The following is a 22763-nucleotide window of genomic DNA, read 5'->3' as shown; positions in this document are numbered from 1 at the left end:
TCTCTGCCACAGAGGGCAGTGGAGGCCAATACACTGGATGAATTTAAAAGATAGTTAGATAGAGCTCTAGGGGCTAGTGGAATCAAGGGTTATGGGGGGAAGGCAGGCACGGGTTACTGATTGTATGGATGATCAGCCATGATCACAATGAATGGCGGTGCTGGCTCGAAGGGCCAAATGGCCTCCTCCTGCACCTATTTTCTGTGTTTTCTATGACTAAAGGGACTAGCTTTAAGTTAAGAGAGGCAAAGTTTGCATCTACAGCAGATCTGTTTCCAGTAATAACCCTTGTAGGTGTAAGAAGGAAATACAGATGCTGGTTTAGACACCAAACACTGAAGTAACTCAGCGGGTCAGGCAGCATCTCTAGAGAAAGGAAATAGGTGATGTTTCAGATCATAACCTTTCTTCAGACCTTAAGGGTTTTTTCTTTAAACAAGGATCTGATGGAGTCTTACAGCATGGAAACAGGCCCTTTGGTTCAACTTGCCCATGCCAACCAAGATGTATCATCTAAGATGGCATGGGCAAGTTGAACCAAAGGGCCTGCTTGCGTTTGACACATATCCCTCTAAACCTTTCCTATCCATGTACCTGCCCAAATGTCTTAAATGTTTAGGAAGGAACTGCAGATGTTGGTTTACACTGAAGACCGACAGCATCTCTGTTAATGTTGTTGTGGTACCCACATCGACAACCTCCTCTGGCAGCTCGTTCCATACACCCACTACCCACTGGGTTGAAAAAGTTGCACCTTGGTTGTGAAATCTTTCCCCTCTCATCTTAAATCAATGTGGTCTAATTCTTGATTCCCCTACTAAGACTGTAAAAGACTATGTGCATCTATCCTATCTTTGTAAATCTTCTCTGCCCTCTTTCCAGCTGAACGACAGTAGACAATAGACGATAGGTGCAGGAGTAGGCCATTCGGCCCTTCGAGCCAGCACCGCCATTCAATGTGATCATGGCTGATCATTCTTAATCAGTACCCCGTTCCTGCCTTCTCCCCGTACCCCCTGACTTTGTTATCCTTAAGAGCTCTATCTAGCTCTCTCTTGAATGCATTCAGAGAATTGGCCTCCACTGCATTCTGAGGCAGAGAATTCCACAGATTCACAACTCTCTGACTGAAAAAGTTTTTCCTCATCTCCGTTCTAAATGGCCTACCCCTTATTCTTAAACTGTGGCCCCTTGTTCTGGACTCCCCCAACATTGGGAACATGTTTCCTGCCTCCAACGTGTCCAACCCCTTAATAATCTTATACGTTTCGATAAGATCCCCTCTCATCCTTCTAAATTCCAGTGTATACAAGCCTAGTCGCTCCAGTCTTTCAACATATGACAGTCCCGCCATTCCGGGAATTAACCTAGTAAACCTACGCTGCACGCCCTCAATAGCAAGAATATCCTTCCTCAAATTTGGAGACCAAAACTGCACACAGTACTCCAGGTGCGGTCTCACTAGGGCCCTGTACAACTGCGCACAGTACTCCAGGTGCGGTCTCACTAGGGCCCTGTACAACTGCACACAGTACTCCAGGTGCGGTCTCACTAGGGCCCTGTACAACTGCACACAGTACTCCAGGTGCGGTCTCACTAGGGCCCTGTACAACTGCACACAGTACTCCAGGTGCGGTCTCACTAGGGCCCTGTACAACTGCGCACAGTACTCCAGGTGCGGTCTCACTAGGGCCCTGTACAACTGCGCACAGAACTCCAGGTGCGGTCTCACTAGGGCCCTGTACAACTGCAACACGACATCATTCCTGTTGCAGGGTGTCATGGTCGGCTTTGCTGACACTGTGTTTTTAATAAACAACATTTATTTAATTAGTTAATTGCAATTAAACTCCTCAGCTCCTGTGCTGAGATTTTAACCTGTGTGTCCACATTGTTAGCCCAAACTGTAAGGTCCTCATTAGCTGACATGTGTCAGAAGGAATTGCAGATGCTGGTTTAAACCAAAGATGGACACAAAAAGCTGGTGTGACTCAGCAGGTCAGGCAGCATCTCTGGAGGAAAGGAATTGGTGACGTTTCGGGTCGAGACCCTGAGAGTCAGGGGAGAGGGTAATGAGAGATATAGACACTGATGTGGAGAGATATAGAATAAATGAATCAGTCTGAAGAAGGGTCTCAACCCGAAACGTCACCCATTCCTTCTCTCCTGTGATGCTGCCTGACCCGCTGAGTTACTCCAGCATTGTGTGAAATAAATACCTTTGATTTGTACCAGCATCTGCAGTTATTGTCTTATAGTCTGAAGAAGGGCCTCGACCCGAAACGTCACCCATTCCTTCTCTCCTGAGATGCTGCCTGTCCCGCTGAGTTACTCCAGCATTTTTGGTGAAATAAATACCTTCGATTTGTACCAGCATCTGCAGTCATTTTCTTACACTAGAATAAATGAATGAAAGCTGGGCAAACAAAGTAACGATGATAAAGGAAGCAGGCCACTGTTGGGTGAGAATTAGCACAGGTTGTGGCCATTGTGTAGGAAGGAACTGCAGACGCTGGTTTAAACTGAAGATGGACTCAAAATGCTGGAGTAACTCAGTGGGACAGGCAGCATCTCTGGAGAGAAGGAATGGGTGATGTTTTGGGTCAGATGAGGCCACTGTGTTGTGCGGGGCAGGGATGATAATAATAATAATGCATTTTATTTATATAGCGCTTTTCATATACTCAAAGACGCTTTACAGAGATTTTGAGAACATAGGGGAAATGAATAAATAGATAAATAAGTAAATAAATAAATGAACAGAGAAAGGAGACAGAAGGTGAGGTGACCTTCAGTGGTTGAAGGCAGTACTGAACAGGTGAGACTTCAGCGATGTTTTGAATGTGGTGAGTGTGGGGGAGTCTCTAACGGTTTGGGGTAGTGAGTTCCATAGGGTGGGAGCAGCGATGGAGAAAGCCCTGTCCCCCCAGGATCTGAGTTTGGTCCGGATGTGGGGGGATAGGAGATTGGCAGCAGCAGAGCGGAGGGTGCAGGTGGGAGTGTGCCTGTGGAGGAGGTCGGTCAGGTAGGATGGGGCCAGGTTATGGAGGGCTTTGTAGGTTATGAGGAGGATTTTTGTACTGGATTCTCTGGGGGATGGGGAGCCAGTGGAGTTTATAAAGGACGGGGGTGATATGGTCACGGATCGAGGTGTGTGTGAGTAGACGGGCAGCGGAGTTTTGAATGTATTGAAGTTTATTGATGATTTTTGAGGGTGCGCCATAGAGGAGGCTGTTGCAGTAGTCCAGACGGGAGGTGATGAAGGCGTGGATGAGGGTTTCTGCAGCTGTGGAGGAAAGGGATGGACGGAGACGGGCAATGTTTTTGAGGTGGAAGAAGGCTGTCTTTGTGATGTGTTTGATGTGCTCTTCTGTACCTCTGCAGGCCCCTGGGCATTGTGCATTTAGCATTGCTTTGTAGCGTGGGTGGCTGTCTGTTGTTGTCCTCTTATCCCCCACAGCCTGTGGGTCAGGCGCCTGCTCGTGTGAGCTCAGCACCACGGTGGGCTGTCTCTACACATCCACGTCAGCTCGGGTTCAGGGTGCTGTGTGATGATGCACTGTATCATCCCTCCCGCTGTCTTGCATGACTGGCTGCCGACCACAGGCTAAGGTCAGTCGTCGCCTCCACCCTGTGGCGTCTGCGGCTCGATTGGAAACACGTCTGGTTCCCAGTTGGAAGGTTCAAGGCTGGAATCGGAGAACCGGGCACAAAAACCGATGCTTGCAATGCAGTGGAGAAAAGCTGCTGCTCGGTCGGTTTTACCCTTGGGATGAACCCGAGCCAAGGCTCGGCGATCGCTTCGCTCAACACCTGCGCTCGGTCCGCGTTGGCCAAACTGGTCTCCCGGTGGCCGAGCACTTCAACTCCCCCTCCCACTCCCAGTCTGACCTTTCTGTCGTGGGCCTCCTCCAGTGCCATAGTGAGACCCACCGGAAATTGGAGGAACAGCACCTCGTATTTCGCCTGGGCAGCTTGCAGCCCAGTGGTATGAACATCGACTTCTCCCACTTGAGATAGTTCCTCTGTCCCTCCCTTCCCCTCCCCTTCCCAGATCTCCCTCTATCTTCCCGTCTCCACCTATATCCTTCCTTTGTCCCGCCCCCCTGACATCAGTCAGAAGAAGGGTCTCGATCCGAAACGTCACCCATTCCTTCTCTCCTGAGATTCTGCCTGACCTGCTGAGTTACTCCAGCATTTTGTGAATAAATACCTTTGATTTGTACCAGCATCTGCAGTTATTGTCCTATATTACCCTTGGGGTGAAGTCCGAGAGTCGTACGGCATGCCCTTGACACATTGGTGAACCTGGGGAGCACCTCCAGCAACAGACTGGCTCCACCAAGATGCAGCACAAAACGCCACAGGAGATTCTTCTTCCCTGTGGCTATCAAACTGTACAACCCCTCCCCTTCTGTCGTGGGGTAGACTGACCCCCCCCCCCCCCTTCCTCTCCCCCCCCCCCCCCCCAATCTTTGCTCATCACCAATCCTTTCCACTCCTCACTTTGATTTCATGTTTCATGTATTTTGTGTTTTTATGACCGTTAGCAGATCAGTTTCCCTCCTGGGATAAATAAAGTTCTGTCGTATCATAAACTATAGCTATGGGAAGAGGATGGGCAGATGAGGACTTTATTCCTTCGGGCACAGGAGGCTGAGGGGCAATCTCATAGATAACAAAATCATGAGGGGAATTGAGCCCTATTGCCCAACTCGCCCAAGATGCCCCCTCTACATTGGTCCCGCACTATGTAGAGGTCCACTCTACATTCCCCTGGGCGTTCCTGTCACTCCCCATTGCCAATCCACCCCACGTCATGGATAAAACCACCTAAGGCAGGAGTTCTACCGCTGGGCCCCTGAGTTAGGGATGGACCAATGGCCTATTCCCATGGTCTAGGTTTCCGCTTGCCTCTGCATCTACTGGAGAACCAGAGACAAAATAAAGGAAGAACCGTCATCTTAAAAATAAAAAAAAGCAATTACAGTCATTGCTGTTGGGCAAAACCCACGTGGTTACAGTGAGAACGTGCAAACTCCGTATAGACAGCCACCAGGTCTCTGGCGCTGCAAGGCAGCAACTCTACCACTGCGCTGCACAACCTGCATGCACACAGGTGCATGTGCTCTTGGAATACAGTACACACAGGCAGAGATGCAACCCACTTGCGCACAGGATCAAATGCAACCCGCATGTACACGGGAGCTCTTTGCATGCAGACTGACACACATGCAACCCACATGCACACAGGTGCATGAGCTCTTTGCATGCACACTGGCACACATACAACCCACATGCACACGGGTGCATGAGCTCCTTGCATGCACACTGACACACATGCCACTCACATGCACACGGGTGCACGAGCTCTTTGCATGCACACTGGCACACAAGCCACTCACATGCACACGGGTCCATGAGCTCTTTGCATGCACACGGGCACACATGCAACCAACATGCACACGGGTGCATGAGCTCTTTGCATGCACACTGACACACATGCCACTCACATGCACACGGGTGCACAAGCTCTTTGCATGCACACTGGCACACATGCAACCCACATGCACTCATGCATGCATGCATGCGCTCTTCATGTACACATAGCACATACACCCCACAAGCACAATTCTTGCATGCATGTCTACCGATCCATGGCTTTTTCTGGGGAAAAAACGTATTCATTTAAAGCAGTGAATCTTTAAATAGTTTTCAGGCAAGCAAGGCATTTTAACTCTTAAATAGACACAAAAAGGTGGAGTAACTGAGTGGGTCAGATACCATCTCAGGAGAAAAGGAATAGGTGACATTTTGGGTCGTCTTTCACACCTGAAACGTCACCTATTCCTTTTCTCTAGAGACGATGTCTGTCCCGCTGAGTTACTCCAGCTTTATGTGTCAAACTTCGGTTTAAATCAGCATTTGTTCCTTTCTAAACACATTAAGTCTCTTGAGCCTGTCTGTGTGGCATTTTCATGTTGAGACACTGGACTGAACAGGGAGAATCGCGCATCTCAAAACCTCGTCTAACCTCTGTAATTGGCATTTGGCAGTGAACGTGGAATCTCTGTAGACGGGATATATCCAGCCTCCTACATCGCGTTTGTATGTATGTACGGACATGTTAGACGTTAAAAAAGAGCTGGATTTAGTAACTCAGCGGGCCAGGCAGCATCTCTGGAGAAGAGGAATAGGCAACGTTTTGGATGTGAAGAGGTGCCTCGACCCAAAACGTCACCTAATCCTTTTCTCCAGAGATGCTGTCTGACTCGCTGAGTTATTCCAGCTTTTTATGTCTATTTTAAGAATGAATATGCCTTGCTTGGCAGAAAACTATGTAAAGATGCACCACTTTCACTGAATGAGTTTTAAGGATAGGTAGACACACATGCAAGGATTGTGCTTGTGGGGTGTACGTGTGTGGAGGCGCATGTACCTGTGTGTACGTGAAGAGTGCATGCATGTGTGCATGTTGGTTGCATGCGTGCCAGTGTGCATTGCAAAGAGCTCATGCACCATGCGGATGAAAGGGGAATAGGTGACGTTTCGGGTCGAGACCCTTTCTTCAGACTGGGCGCCTTGGGGAAACATAGAAAATAGGTGCAGGAGTAGGCCATTCGGCCCTTCGAGCCTGCACCGCCATTCAATATGATCATGGCTGATCATCCAGCTCAGTAACCTGTACCTGCCTTCTCTCCATACCCCCTGATCCCTTTAGCAAAAAGGGCCAAATCTAACTCCCTCTTAAATATAGCCAATGAACTGGCCACAACTACCCTCTGTGGCAGAGAATTCCACAGACTCACCACTCTCTGTGTGAAGAAATGTTTTCTCATCTCGGTCCTAAAAGACTTCCCCCCCATCCTTAAGCTGTGACCCCTGGTTCTGGACTTCCCCAACATCGGGAACAATCTTCCCGCATCTAGCCTCTCCAACCCCTTAAGAATTTTATATGTTTCTATAAGATCCCCCCTCAGTCTTCCAAATTCCAGCGAGTACAAGCCTAGTCTATCCAGTCTTTCCTCATATGAAAGTCCTGCCATCCCAGGGATCAATCTAGTCAACCTTCTCTGTACTCCCTCTAAGGAGAGGGGAAGGAAAGATTTAGCCGGCGATGTGCTGTACATGTTAGATGGATGTACGCAGTGCCCCCGTGATGGGAGGCTAAAAGCAAGGCTGAAGCATCTGAACGGAGCTGGTATTCTCCTGTGGCCGTTGCCGTGGAAACCGCACACTTAGGCTGGGAGTGTCACCCGAGTCTTGGAAACGCTGCTCCTGGTTGGTTGGAACCGCTGCATCGGTTTATGAATTGTTTATTATCCGGGGCTGAGGGACAACTTTTACGTCAAGAGAGATCACACTGAGCTCCTCTGATAATCCGCCCTTGCGAGTGGGAGCCCAAATGGACCCGGGTCGGTTGTTGGCAGTCGCCACGATGGCAGGGCTTGGGTGAGATGGGTGCCGGAATTGTCCTTGGCACGTGTGGGTGAGGGTAGGCCCTCAAACTAATTCATCAGGCCACTCAGAAAGCCAACCTTCAGAGGCACGCCAACGCCTCCGCTTCCTTAGAAGGCTGAGGAAGTTCGGAACGTCCCCAACAACTCTCCCCAACTTCTACAGATGCGCCGCAGAAAGCATTTCATCGGGAAGCACCACAGCCTGGCTTGGGAACAGCTCCATCCAAGACCGCGAGAAATTGCAGAGAGTTGTGGACGCACCCCAGACCATCACACAAACCAACCTCCCTACCGTTGACTCCATCTACACCTCACGCTGCCTCGGCAAGGCCAGCAGCCCAGACCATCACACAAACCAACCTCCCTTCCATTGACTCCATCGACACCTCGCGCTGCCTCGGCAAGGCCAGCAGCCCAGACCATCACACAAACCAACCTCCCATTGACTCCATCTACCCCTTACATTGCCTCGGCAAGGCCAGCAGCATCATCAAGGACCAGTCACACCCCACCCACTCCCTCTTCTCCCCTCTCCCATCGGGCAAAAGGTATAGAAGTGTGAAAACGCACACCTCCGGATTCAGGGACAGTTTCTTCCCAGCTGTTTTCAGCCAACTGAACCATCCGACCAACAACTAGAGACACAATCTACCTCATTGGAGACCCTTGGACAATCTTTGATTGGAATTTACTGGACTTTTATCTTGCACTAAACATTATTCACGTTATTCCCCTTATCGAGTATCTGTACTATTGATAGCTGGATTGTAATAGAAACATAGAAAATAGGTGCAGGAGTAGGCCATTCGGCCCTTCGAGCCTGCACCGCCATTCAATATGATCATGGCTGATCATCCAGTTCAGTAACCTGTACCTGCCTTCTCTCCATACCCCCTGATCCCTTTAGCCACAAGGGCCACATCTAACTCCCTCTTAAATATAGCCAATGACCTGGCCTCAACTACCTTCTGTGACAGAGAATTCCACAGATTTACCACTCTCTGTGTGAAGAAATGTTTTCTCATCTCGGTCCTAAAAGACTTCCCCCTTATCCTTAAGCTGTGAGCCCTGGTTCTGGACTTCCCCAACATCGGGAACAATCTTCCCTCTAGCCTCTCCAACCCCTTAAGAATTTTATATGTTTCTATAAAATCCCCCCTCAGTCTTCTAAATTCCAGCGAGTATAATCATGTAGTCTTTCCGCTGATTGGTGAGCACGCAACAAAAGCTTTCCACTGTACCTCAGTACACGTGACAATAAACGAAACTCAAACTCAACGTTTAGCGGCCTTGCACTGCATGACCCACCAACGTTGCTGCCCAAGGTCCCACTGACCCAGCTGGACAGAGGTTGTAGTGTGGGATGTCCATGTTGGAAACCTTGGCCCGAGGGTGGTTTAACAATATCATGACAGAAAGGTCCCGACCCAAAATGTCACCTATCCATGTCCTCCAGAGATGCTGCCTGACCCTCTGAGTTACCCCAGCACTTTGCAACCTTTCATGAGAGTCAGCAATGATTGACTTGGCACCCCTCTCATTTCCTTCAGAAGTTCTGACTGTCCACCATACCGATGCCTCTCGTAACCTTACATACTTGATTCAGGTCTCCCCTCAACCTCCAGCGTTCCTGAGAAAGCAATCTAAGTTTGTCCATCACGTTCTTGTAGCTAATACCCCCCCTGAACCAGGCAGCTTTCTGGTAAAATGCAGACACAAGGAACTAATGATACTGGAATCTTGCATGGAACATAAAGTACTGGCAGGCAGCCAGAGGTGTTGTCTGGCCCACTGAGTTACTCCACCTTTCTGTGTCTGCCTTCAGTATAAACCAGCATCTGCAGTTCCTTCCTACACTGGACTAGCTAAGCAGGTCAGGACAGTGAAAGGTGACATTTTGCATTTGGACTAGGGTTGCCAACTTTCTCTCTCCCAAATAAGGGACAAAAGGTGACGTCACTGCCCCACGCCCCACGTGACCTCACCCAGCCAGCGGCCGAGTGCTCCCGTTCCACCAGTGGCGGCCGCCCGGGCCTGAGGCGGGTTGCTATGCAACCTCCGTTAGGCGTTCCCGGGCCTACAGCGCCCCCCAGGCCTAATACGGGACAAGGGCGGTCCCATACGGGACAAACCAATTTAGCCCAATATACAGGATGTCCCGGCTAATACGGGACAGTTGACAACACTAGGACAGGGAAAGATGACATTTTGTGTTTGGACCCTTCTCCTGAAACATCGCCTATCCACGTCCTCCAGAGATGCTGCCTGACCCACCGAGTTACTGCAGCACTCCGTGTTCTAAACAGCATTCTGGCCAAGCGAGATAGCACTGCCTGCTGTCAAGGCCCAACGATATTCCCTTAACAAACGTCTTTGCAAAGAATGATTTTACTACCGTCTCACTGATGCTCACGGTGCACATTTCCCCTCGTACAAAACCTGGCCACGCTGCAAAAATATTTCACCAGCTGTGGAGTAATTGGTGCTTCTCGAAGTCATGCTAGGCACTACCGGAAATTTATGAGACTCTCTTTCTAATTGAAGGAGGCTTTGTCAGACCAAGGCTTACAGTACAGACGGAGGGCAGCTGGAGGTCGAACCAATCTATCATGGGGCAGATTAGACCGATATGTCCCTAATGCACTGAGCTTGGAAATGCTGCATTAGGTGCTATCGATCAGTCAACAGCTCGATTGCTAAAAGACTATATTGGCAGAAGGCACTTAAGTCAGGGTACTGTGTTACAGGAGGGATAGGGTCTTGCGGATTGCCACAGAGATGCAATGCATCAGATTTATTCCTGCTGCCTTTCAACACTCTGCAGGGATTTTTCCGTACCATTTCTTTCAAGGATTCGTTGAATTATTGTACGGTAGAGAAAGGGGCCATTTGGCCTGTCAACTGAGTCTTTGAGCAAAGGTCAAAGTGCTGGAGGAACTCAGCGGGTGAGGCAGCATCTGCGGAGCGATTCTGAATCCATTCTGGCTTCGAGTCCAGACAAAAAAGGCTGGAGTAACCCAGCGGGTCAGGCAGCATCTCTGGAGAAAAGGTATAGGTGATGTTTCGGGTCGAGAGCTTTCTTCCGACGGAGAGTCAGGGGAAAGGGTTACCTATTCCTTTTCTCCAGAGACGCTAACCAGACCCGCTGATTTACTCCGACCTTTTGTGTCTGTCTTCGGTTTAAACCAGTATCGGCAGTTCCTTCCTACACATTGGTTTTGTGTAAAGCACTGTCCATTTGTGGTATGCAGGGAAGCAAGTTAATTTGGCTCCATGATTGGAATCTGTCCATGCCAATCGAGCATCCATTACCATTGGAGAAGGGGCACAGTACCAGAGGCCCGGGTTCGATCCTGACTACGGGTGCTGTCTGAACGGAGTTTGTATATTCTCCCTGAGTGTCCTCCCACATCCCAAAGACCTGCGGGTTTGTAGGTTAATTGGCTTCTGTAAAATTGTCTCTAAATTCTGTAAATTGTCCCTAGTCTGCAGGATGGAACAAGTGTATGGGTCAGCATGGAGTTGGTGGGCCGAAGGGCCTGTTTCCATGCTGTTTTCTAAACTAAACTAAACTAAACTGCAGGCACCCATTGGAAACATCACTTGCCGATTCTAGGCATGGGAGGAAGTATATATTGGCATGAAACTCAAGGTTGGTCTAAATTTACCAGGTAGCGTGTAAGGAAATAAAAGATATCCTTTCAGAAGGAAAACTGGAGGTAGAAAGTGATCTGGGCTGCAATTATTGATCAGGAAGAAGGGAATATCAATACAAGTTCAGCAGATAAAGTACATCTGATGGGCATTTAGCTATGTCGAGCGAGACTGGTTATTGTAACCTAGTAAAGCTGTTTGTTGAGATGTGATATTCAGGTTTAGACAATGGTAAAGAAGAAAAGAGTTGAGCAACAGCATCATTCGACAGTCTCTTTTGTCAGCGGCAAAGAGATTGATCTTATTCCATAGAGGAGCAACACTGAGACTAACCACTACCGCTTGGATAGAGGATGTGGAGAGAGAGGATGTTTCCACTAGCGGCTGAATCTAGGACCAGAGGTCATAGCCTCAGATTCAAAGGACGTTCCTTTAGCAAGGAGATGAGGAGGAATTTCTTTAGTCAGAGGGTGGAATTCATTGCCACAAAAGGCTGTGGAGGCCAAGTCTATGGATATTTTGAAGGCAGAGATCGATAGATTCTTGATTGGTACAGGTGTCAGTGGTTATGGGGTGAAGGCAGGAGAATGGGGTTGGGAGGGAAAGATAGATCAGCCATGATTGAAAGGCGGAATAGACTTGATGGGCCAAATGGCCTAATTCTGCTCGTTTCACTTAGGAACGTGAATTACCACACTCAGGAAGTTATTCAGCCCAACCAGTGAGAGTTTATACTTCACTTTAGTCTCCTTCCATTTACTCGATCCAGTCTCTCATGTGTCCTCATCTACTGTGTCCATTGTTCAAGATGTGCACTCTTGTACATCGGCGAGACCAAACGCAGTAGACTGGGTGATCGTTTCACGGAACACCTTCGCTCAGTCCGCCTGAACCTACCTGATCTCCTGGTTGCCGGACACTTTAAGTCTCCTTCCTGTTCCGAAAAAGAGACCTTTCTGTCCGAGGCCTCCTCCATTGTCAGAGTGAGGCTAAACGCAAATTGGAGGAACAGCATCTCATATTTCGTTTGGGCAGCTTACAGCCCAGTGGTATGAATATTGATTTCTCTCACTTCAGGTAGCCCCGACATTCCCTCTCTCTGTCCATCCCTCCCCCACCCAAGTGGCACCAGCTTCTCGTTTACACCCAACAAACAACTAACAATGGCTTGTTTCCTTTATCATTGTTTCTTTTTTGGGGGGAGGGGGGGGGAGGGTGGAGGGGGAGAGGGGGGAGAAGGGGGAGGGGGGAGAGGGGAGAGGAGAGGGTGCTGCACCAATGCAGGAGAGGTTTGGGCCCGACGGGTCCACTTGGTCTAGTAGTTTTCCAAATCTTTGCCAGGCACTTTGTCAGTCTCTTCTGAAGAGGCAGATTTTTTGAGGTGGAAGAAACTGTTTGGGTTTAATTTAGAGAAACAGGCCCTTTCAGCCCACCGGGTCCGCGCCGACCAGCGATCCCCGCACACTAACACTATCCCACACACATTAGGGGCAATTTTTACATTTTACCCAGTCAATTAACCTGCATACCTGTACGTCTTTGGAGCGTGGGAGGAAACCGAAGATCTCGGAGAAAACCCACGCAGGTCACGGGGAGAACGTACAAACTCCGTACAGGCGGCGCCCGTACTCGGGATGGAACCCGGGTCTCCGGCGCTGCATTCGCTGAAAGGCAGCAACTCTACCGCTGCGCCACCGTGCCGCACGGTGTGGCTGGTGTTGGAGCAGTTTTCCAGGGTTTCTGAGGGGGAGGAGAGAGGAGATGGATCCTTCCCAAGGGAGCGGTGTTCTAGTCTGCACAATGTTCCAACCTCCATTTTGGTTTAGATTAGTTTGTAGAGGTACAGTATGGAAACAGGCCCTTTGGCCCACCGACAGTGTGCCAAACAGCGATCGCCCATACACTAGTTCTATGGTACCCAAAACAAAAGCTTGGCACACGTGACAATAAACTAAACCAAACTATCCCAGGTTCACATCCTACACACCAGGGCCAATTTACAGAAGCCAATTAACCTACAAAACTGCATGTCTGTGGAATGTGGAAGGAAACGGGAACCCCTGGAGAAAACCCACACGGTCGCAGGGAGAACGTACAAACCCCGTACAGACAGCATCCAGTCCCGACGGAATGTCCCCGGACACAGAATGTGAAGGTTTCCCCATTCCGAAGATGCTGCCTGGCTTACTGTGTGCTTCCTGCAATTTTTCTTTTGGTGAAAACCATTCCCAGTAACTCCGCCAAGGACTTTATGTACTTTCAATGTACTTTAAAAGTTGGCCAATTTACCATTTCTCTCTTTCTCCTTTTCTCGTTCTCTTTCTCTTTCTTGTCCTCTCTCTCTCTCGCCCTCTCTCTCCCGTCTCCCCTCTCTCTCTTCCCCTCTCTCTTTCTCTTTCTCTTTCTCACTCTCTTTCTCTTTCTCTTTCTCTTTCTCTTTCTCATTCTCTTTCTCTTTCTCTTTCTCGTCCTCTCTCTCCTGTCCCATCCCCCTCCCGTCCCCTCTCTCTCTCATCCGCTTTCTCTTTCTCTTTCTCGTCCTCTCCACCCCTCTCTCTCTCCCATCCCCTCTCTCCCGTCCCCTCTCTCCCGTCCCCTCTCTCCCGTCCCCTCTCTCCCGTCCCCTTTCTCCCTTTCTCTTTCTCTTTCTCTTTCTCTTTCTCTTTCTCTACTCCCCTCTCTCTCCCGTCCCCTCTCTCTCCCATCCTCCCTCTCTCCCGTCCTCTCCCTCCCCCTCTCTCCCTCCCCCTCTCTCCCTCCCCCTCTCTCCCTCCCCCTCTCTCCCTCCCCCTCTCTCCCTCCCCCTCTCTCCCTCCCCCTCTCTCCCTCCCCCTCTCTCCCTCCCCCTCTCTCCCTCCCCCTCTCTCCCTCCCCCTCTCTCCCTCCCCCTCTCTCCCTCCCCCTCTCTCTCTCCTGTCCTCCCTCTCTCCTGTCCCCTCTTTCGCCCATCCCCTCTCTCTCGCCCTCCCTCCCTCCCCTCTAAATGTTTACCCGCGTGGGATGGGGATACAGGGATTAGACAATAGACAATAGGTGCAAGAGGAGGCCATTCGGCCCTTCGAGCCAACGCCGCCATTCAATGTGATCATGGCTGATCATTCTCAATCAGTACCCCATTCCTGCCTTCTCCCCATACCCCCTGACTCCGCTATCCTTAAGAGCTCTATCTAGCTCTCTCTTGAATGCATTCAGAGAATTGGCCTCCACTGCCTTCTGAGGCAGAGAATTCCACAGATTCACAACTCTCTGAGTGACAAAGTTTTTCCTCATCTCAGTTCGAAATGGCCTACCCCTTATTCTTAAACTGTGGCCCCTTGTTCTGGACTCCCCCAAAATTGGGAACATGTTTCCTGCCTCTAACGTGTCCAACCCCTTAATAATCTTATACGTTTCGATAAGATCTCCTCTCATCCTTCTAAATTCCAGTGTGTGCAAGCCTAGTCGCTCCAGTCTTTCAACATACGACAGTCCCGCCATTCCGGCAATTAACCTAGTGAACCTACGCTGCACGCCCTCAATAGCAAGAATATCCTTCCTCAAGTTTGGAGACCAAAACTGCACACAGATTGTATTGCATTGCCTTTTTGCCGTTTTGCCTGGGTGTGGCTCAGGGAGATGGTGCGGAGATTTACACTCCAATTTCCTGAGCCTCAAGGCTGTTGTGCTGGATGTGTTGGGGTGTGTTTGTGAAGGTACAGCAGAGACAGAACATATGGCAAATGGAGACATGGCTTCACAATCTGTTACTACCCAGGATACAAAACTAATCTGCTTTAAATACATTGCATTCCTTTAAATACGCGTTAACACATCTCTTGCATTTAATATCTGTCGCTGCTGCATTTTAGGTGCATTTAAAAAGAAATCAGTCCACCCACACTGTCTGCAAAATGAATTCGATACACTGAAGTTATCTAATTTCTTTTACCAATACGCCCACTGGTGCTAATATCCAATATGATAAAGATTAGCGGCAATATTTTAGGCAATCTATCCCAACACCTCGGTGTGGGAGGTGGAGGTGAATCAGACAGTACTCAAGCTTATGGAAGGACCGTTCAGAAGCCTGATAACAGAGGGTGTGAAGCTGTTCGTGAGCCTGTTGATGCGCATTTTCCTGCTTCTGTACCTTCTGGATAGGACGGGAGCAGGAGAAGTCTTTGATTATGTTGGCTGCTGTTTCCCACACAGCGTGAAATGTAGATGGAGTCAATGGTGGGGAGTCTGGTCTGTGTGATGGACTGGGCGATTGGCTTTGTTCCTGGCAAGACAACGTTCTTCTGATCTTGATGATAATCTTGAGAGGCTTTGTTATCTCCCCACGTCCTGCTCCTGAGTGCGGGTGGCATGCGAGGTTGTGGCACGCCCGCTGAAGCGGCTCTCTGCATGGTCACACTTGAAAAGGATGTCCACCTGTGTCTGGCCAGTGCTTGTTACAGGTCCTGGGGTACCATCTGCAAGCTTTTGAAGGATGAAGGATCTTTCAGCTTTTACTGCAATCAGAAGTTGATTTAAAACGAATCGTGTTACAATTGCACGAAACATTGGCCACATTTAGGGCACTGTGTTCGGTTTTGGTCACCCTGTTAGAGGAAGGATGTTGCTATGCTGGAATGGGTGCAGAGAAGATTTACAAGGATGTCACCTGGACTTGAGGGCTATAGACAATAGGTGCAGGAGGAGGCCATTCGGCCCTTCGAGCCAGCACCGCCATTCAATGTGATCATGGCTGATCATCCACAATCAGTACCCCGTTCCTGCCTTCTCCCCGTACCCCCTGACTCCGCTATCCTTAAGAGCTCTATCTAGCTCTCTCTTGAATGCATTCAGAGAATTGGCCTCCACTGCCTTCTGAGGCAGAGAATTCCACAGATTTACAACTCTCTGACTGAAAAAGTTTTTCCTCATCTCAGTTCTAAATGGCCTACCCCTTATTCTTAAACTGTGGCCCCTGGTTCTGGACTCCCCCAACATTGGGAACATGTTTCCTGCCTCTAACGTGTCCAACCCCTTAATAATCTTATACGTTTCCATAAGACACGTAGAAAGAGGGCTGAGAAAGAGGGAGAGGTTGAGGACTTTATTCCTTGGAGTGCAGGAAGGTGAGGGGTGACCTTATAGAGGTGTGTAAAATCATGCGCACATTCCTTGTACATGCACATACTTGGCCAATAAACTTATTCATTCATTCATTTATTTATTCATTCATTCATTCATTCATTCATTCATTCATGTGAGGAATAGATAGGGTGAATGCACAGAGTCTCTTGCCCAGAGAAAGGGAATCAAGGACCAGAGGACATAGGTTTAAGATGAGAACAGAAAGATTTAATAGGAACCTGTTTTACACAAAGGGCAGTGGGTATATGGAACGAGCTGTCAGAGGAGGTAGTTGAGGCAGGGACTATCACAATGTTTAAAAAAACATTTGGACATGAACCTGGATAGGACAGATTTAAAGGGATTTGATGCAAATGCAGGCAGGTGGGATTAGTGTGGATGGGGCATGTTGGTAGGCGTGGGCAGGTTGAGAAGGGTCGAAGGGCCTGTTTCCACGCTGTATGACTAATCTCCGTTTTTGTTCACGAGAAGGAGATCTATTGCAGGGCATAATCCTTTCACTGGCAGGTTTGACCTACTTAGTGGCGAGAAGGGATTTTACATGAAACATGGGCGATACAGTGGAGCAAGTGGAGCTCACAGCCTCAGTGACCCAGATTAAATCCTGACCTCGGGTGCTGCCTGGGTAGAGTTTGTGTCTGAGTGCGTTTCACCAGAGTGCTCCAGCTTCCTCCCACACCCTGTAGACGTGCGGGTTCAACTTGTCCAACCCCTTAATAATCTTATACGTTTCGAGATCTTATGGGAACGTATAAGATTATTAAGGGGCTGGACACGTTAGAGGCAGGAAACATGTTCCCAATGTTGGGGGAGTCCAGAACAAGGGGCCACAGTTTAAGAATAAGGGGTAGGCCATTTAGAACTGAGATGAGGAAAAACTTTGTCACTCAGAGAGTTGTGAATCTGTGGAATTCTCTGCCTCAGAAGGCAGTGGAGGCCAATTCTCTGAATGCATTCAAGAGAGAGCTAGATAGAGCTCTTAAGGATAGCGGAGTCAGGGGGTATGGGGAGAAGGCAGGAATGGGGTACTGATTGAGAATGATCAGCCATGATCACATTGAATGGCGGCGTTGGCTCGAAGGGCCGAATGGCCTCCTCCTGCACCTATTGTCTATTGTCTAATCCCTGTATCCCCATCCCACGCGGGTAAACATTTAGAGGGGAGGGAGGGAGGGCGAGAGAGAGGGGATGGGCGAAAGAGGGGGAGGGAGAGAGGGAGGACAGGAGAGAGAGGGGGGGAGGGAGAGAGGGGGAGGGAGAGAGGGGGAGGGAGAGAGGGGGAGGGAGAGAGGGGGGAGGGAGAGAGGGGGAGGGATAGAGAGGGGGAGGGAGAGAGGGGGAGGGAGAGAGGGGGGAGGGAGAGAGGGGGGAGGGAGAGGACGGGAGAGAGGGAGGATGGGAGAGAGAGATCCTTCATCCTTCAAAAGCTTGCAGATGGTACCCCAGGACCTGTAACAAGCACTGGCCAGACACAGGTGGACATCCTTTTCAAGTGTGACCATGCAGAGAGCTGCTTCAGCGGGCGTGCCACAACCTCGCATGCCACCCGCACTCAGGAGCAGGAGGTGGGGAGATAACAAAGCCTCTCAAGATTATCATCAAGATCAGAAGAAAGTTGCCTTGCCAGGAACAAAGCCAATAGCCCAGTCCATCACACAGACCAGACTCCCCAACAATTGACTCCATCTACATTTCACGCTGTGTGGGAGACAGCAGCCAACATAATCAAAGACTTGTCCCACCCCGGGTCATTTCTTCTCCTGCTCCCGTCCTATCGAGGACGTACAGAAGCTGGAAAGTGCGCATCAACAGGCTCACGAACAGCTTCCACACCCTCTGTTTATCAGGCTTCTGAATGGTCCTTCCATAAGCTAGAGTACTGTCTGATTCCACCTCCACCTCCACACAAAGGTGTTGGGATAGATTGCCTAAAATATTGCCGCTAATCTTTATCATATTGGATATTAGCACCAGTGGGCGTATTGGTAAAAGAAATTAGATAACTTCAGTGTATCGAATTCATTTTGCAGACAGTGTGGGTGGACTGATTTCTTTATAAATGCACACCTAAAATGCAGCAGCGACAGATATTAAATGCAAGAGATGTGTTAACGCGTATTTAAAGGAATGCAATGTATTTAAAGCAGATTAGTTTTGTATCCTGGGTAGTAACAGATTTGTGAAGCCATGTCTCCATTTGCCATATGTTCTGTCTCTGGTGTACCTTCACAAACACACCTCAACACATCCAGCACAACAGCCTTGAGGCTCAGGAAATTGGAGTGTAAATCTCCGCACCATCTCCCTGAGCCACACCCAGCAAAACGGCAATGCAATACAATCGGTGTGCAGTTTTGGTCTCCAAACTTGAGGAAGGATATTCTTGCTATTGAGGGGGCGTGCAGCGTAGGTTCACTAGGTTAATTTCCGGAATGGCGGGACTGTCATATGTTGAAAGACTGGAGCGACTAGGCTTGTACACACTGGAATTTAGAAGGATGAGAGGGGATCTTATCGAAACGTATAAGATTATTAAGGGGTTGGACACGTTAGAGGCAGGAAACATGTTCCCAATTTTGGGGAGTCCAGAACAAGGGGCCACAGTTTAAGAATAAGGGGTAGGCCATTTAGAACTGAGATGAGGAAAAACTTTGTCACTCAGAGAGTTGTGAATCTGTGGAATTCTCTGCCTCAGAAGGCAGTGGAGGCCAATTCTCTGAATGCATTCAAGAGAGAGCTAGATAGAGCTCTTAAGGATAGCGGAGTCAGGGGGTATGGGGAGAAGGCAGGAACGGGGTACTGATTGAGAATGATCAGCCATGATCACATTGAATGGCGGTGCTGGCTCGAAGGGCTGAATGGCCTCCTCCTGCACCTATTGTCTATTGTCTATTGGGTTAGTACAGTTACCTGGCCGTTCCAAAATTGCTCCAAGTGTGTTAGTGTGTGGTAGAATCTGGTTAGTGTTGATGGAGAGTGTGGCAAGAACAGGGAGGCAGACTATTATCTGAATGGTGTCAGATTAGGAGAAGGGGAGGTGCAACGAGACCTGGGTGTACTTGCACATCAGTCACTGAAAGTAAGCATGCAGGTACAGCAGGCAGTGAAGAAAGCTAATGGCATGTTGGTCTTCATAACAAGAGGGTTTGAGTTTAGGAGCAAGGAGGTCCTACTGCAGTTGTACAGGGCCCTAGTGAACCACACCTGGAGTATTGTGTGCAATTTTGGTCTTCTAATTTGAGGAAAGACATTCTTGCTATTCAGGGAGTGCAGCGTAGGTTCACCAGGTTAAAATCCAGGGATGGCGGGACTGACGTATGATGAAAGAATGAGTCGACTGGGCTTGTATTCGCTGGAATTTAGAAGGATGAGAGGGGATCTTATAGAATAGAAACATATAAAATTCTTAGATGCAGGAAAATTGTTTCCAATGTTGGGGGAGTCCAGAACCAGGGGTCACAGTTTAAGAATAAGGGGGAGGCCATTTAGGACTGAGATGAGGAAAAACCTTTTATACCCAGAGAGTTGTGAATCTGTGGAATTCTCAGTCACAGAAGGCAGTGGAGGCCAATTCACTGGATGTTTTTCAAGAGAGAGTTAGATTTAGCTCTTAGGGCTAAAGGAATCAAGGGATATGGGGAAAAAGCAGGAACGGGGTACTGATTTTGGATGATCAGCCATGATCATATTGAATGGCGGTTCTGGCTCTAAGGGCCGAATGGCCTACTCCAGCACCTATTTTCTGTTTTTTATGTTTTCTATGTTCTATGTAGGTGGTTTAGTTTAGGAAGGAACTGCAGATGCTGGTTTAAACTGAAGATAGACACAAAATGCTGGAGTAACTCAGCGGGACAGGCAGCATCTCTGGAGAGGGTGGAATGGGGTGACGTTTCGGGTCGAGACCCTTCATCAGACTGACCTGAAACGTCACCCATTCATTCTCTCCAGAATGCTGCCTGTCCTGCTGAGTTACTCCAGCATTTTTGTGTCTATCTCTGGTAGTTTAGTTTAGTTTGGAGATAAAGCGCGGAAACAGGCCCTTCAGCCCACTGAGTCCGCACAGACCAGCGATCCCTGCACATTATATGCTATCCTACACACACTAGGGACAATAGATTGGGATTGGTATGAATAGTCATGAAATCAGGCGTGGTTAATTACCCTAACTACCAGCCATGAAAGAATGAAATGGGTCCTTGGTTCTTCTTGGTTCTTGGTCCTCCAAAATATTCCAAATGGAATTTAAACTGGAGGTTGATGAACAGAGCTGTCTTGGTGGACCAGATGACTTTGTTTCCACGCTGTAAGACAGTGGGCCTAGTGAGACCTCACCTGGAGTACTGTGTGCAGTTTTGGTCTCCAAATTTGAGGAAGGATATTCTTGCTATTGAGGGAGTGCAGCGTAGGTTTACTACGTTAATTCCTGGAATGGCGGGACTGTCATATGTTGAAAGACTGGAGTGACTAGGCTTGTATACACTGAGATTTAGAAGGATGAGAGGAGATCTTATCGAAACGTATAAGATTATTATGGGGTTGGACACGTTAGAGGCAGGAAACATGTTCCCAATGTTGGGGGAGTCCAGAACAAGGGGCCACAGTTTAAGAATAAGGGTAGGCCATTAGAACTGAGATGGGGAAAAACCTTTTCAGTCAGAGAGTTGTGAATCTGTGGAATTCTCTACCTCAGAAGGCAGTGGAGGCCAATTCTCTGAATGCATTCAAGAGAGAGCTAGATAGAGCTCTTAAGGATTGCGGAGTCCAGGGGGTATGGGGAGAAGGCAGGAACGGGGTACTGATTGAGAATGATCAGCCATGATCACATTGAATGGTGGGTGCTGGCTCGAAGGGCCTGAATGGCCTACTCCTGCACCTAATTGTCTATTGTCTATTGTACTGTACAGGAACGGGCCCTGCGGCCCACAATGTACATGCTGAACCGGATGCCAAGTTATCTCCTCTGCATGCACATGAACCATATCCCTCTATTAACAGCTGACCCATGCGTCTATCTAAAAGCCTCCCATATACACCATCATATCTGAATCCTCCCCTCCTCCCCTATGTAAAAAATACTTACCCTGCAAACATTCCTGAAATTTTACCCCCTCTCGCATTAGATTTATGCCCTCTAATCTTTGACATTTCCGCCCTGGGGAAAAGGTTTTGACGATCCTAATTTGATAGCCTATCACAATATTACTTACTATATTTTTAAATACTTCCCTTACATCTCCTCTCACCGTCCAATCATCCTACCACTCCAAAGACGTACAGGTATGTAGGTTAATTGGCTGGGCAAATGTAAACATTGTCCCTAGTGGGTGTAGGATAGTGGTTGGTGTGCGGGGGATCGCTGGGCGGCACGGACCGGTGGGCCGAAGGGCTGTATCTCTAAATCTAAAATCTAAAAATCTAAATCTAAACCAGAGAGCAGTGCCGAACTCCTATCCACCTCTTTGGTGACTCTCAGACTATCCTTGATCGGACTTTACCTCGCACTAAACGTTATTCCCTTATCAGGTATCTCTACGCTGTGGACGGCTCGATTGTAACCATAGATACTAGAGGAGCCAGATAGTCCACTCGACCCTAAAAACCGTAGTACGTCACGGCACCATTTTAGTAGGCGGAAACTTGCAGGGACATTTAAAAAGAAAAATAACAAAAATCTGTGAATTGATAGATGAGATATATTCTGGCATTTTTATGGTATCATCACACACACTGTTCCCCCAAAACACTGATTACACTGCGAGAGGCAGAGCGAACGGCGGGTTTTGCTACTAAAATGGCGGACGTTACGCTCCTATGCGTACTACACTTCAGTATAGGTGATTTCAACAGAGTGGTCCATCTTGTTCCTCTAGTATCTTTGATTGTAATCATGCATTGTCTTTCCGCTGACTGGATAGCATGCAACAAAAGCTTTTCACTGTACCTCGGCACACGTGGCAATAAACTAAAAAAAAAAGAGAAATAAATGCATCTGCCCAACCTTGTTCACACTTACAGTTTTTTCCTGCCGGTGTATGAATGAATCGGGAGACTTTGTGGTGATCATTCGAGTGGAATTCAGATTTTACAAACGTGCTCGGAAATTATTGCGCTGATAACTGTGAAAACTCACAACCTAATTGGTCTTTCTCTTTCATTACAGAAGGACTTGCCTCTAACAAGGAAAGGCAGCAGGTGAGTGAAGTCATTTCACAGCACACCAGCTGGCAAACACCGTGGACAGAATATGAAGTACATCTGTCAAAATCAAAGGTTAATCTGAAAGAAAAGAAAATGCTGGAAACACTCAGCAGGACAGGCGGCATCTGTGGGGAGGGACACTGAGGTATCATTTCATGTCTGAGATATTTTGTTAAAATGGGGGGGAGATCTGAAGGAGGGTCTCGGCCCAAACGGTCACCCATTCCTTCCCTCCACAGATGCTGCCTGTGCTGCTGAGTTACTCCAGCATTTTGGGTCTACTGGGAGCGAGAAACATCTCTTTCAGCTTTGAGGCCCATTTTCTGATCC

At 48.6% G+C, this 22763-nt stretch overlaps 1 protein-coding gene across 1 annotated transcript in view; it reads left to right on the top strand.

The window, feature by feature from the left end:
* Positions 1 to 22763, top strand: part of LOC144610584 (microtubule-associated serine/threonine-protein kinase 1-like) — a 128619-nt gene that overhangs the window by 16687 nt on the left and 89169 nt on the right. Inside the window, 1 exon segment of the mRNA XM_078429392.1 lies at positions 22396 to 22427. Coding sequence (XP_078285518.1) covers positions 22396 to 22427 — 32 coding nt within the window.

This window comes from Rhinoraja longicauda, chromosome 37, assembly GCF_053455715.1.
Source record: "Rhinoraja longicauda isolate Sanriku21f chromosome 37, sRhiLon1.1, whole genome shotgun sequence".
NCBI lineage: Eukaryota > Metazoa > Chordata > Chondrichthyes > Rajiformes > Arhynchobatidae > Rhinoraja > Rhinoraja longicauda.
The sequence above is the reverse complement of the archived record's forward strand: the minus strand, read 5'-3'. Positions and strand labels throughout refer to the sequence as shown.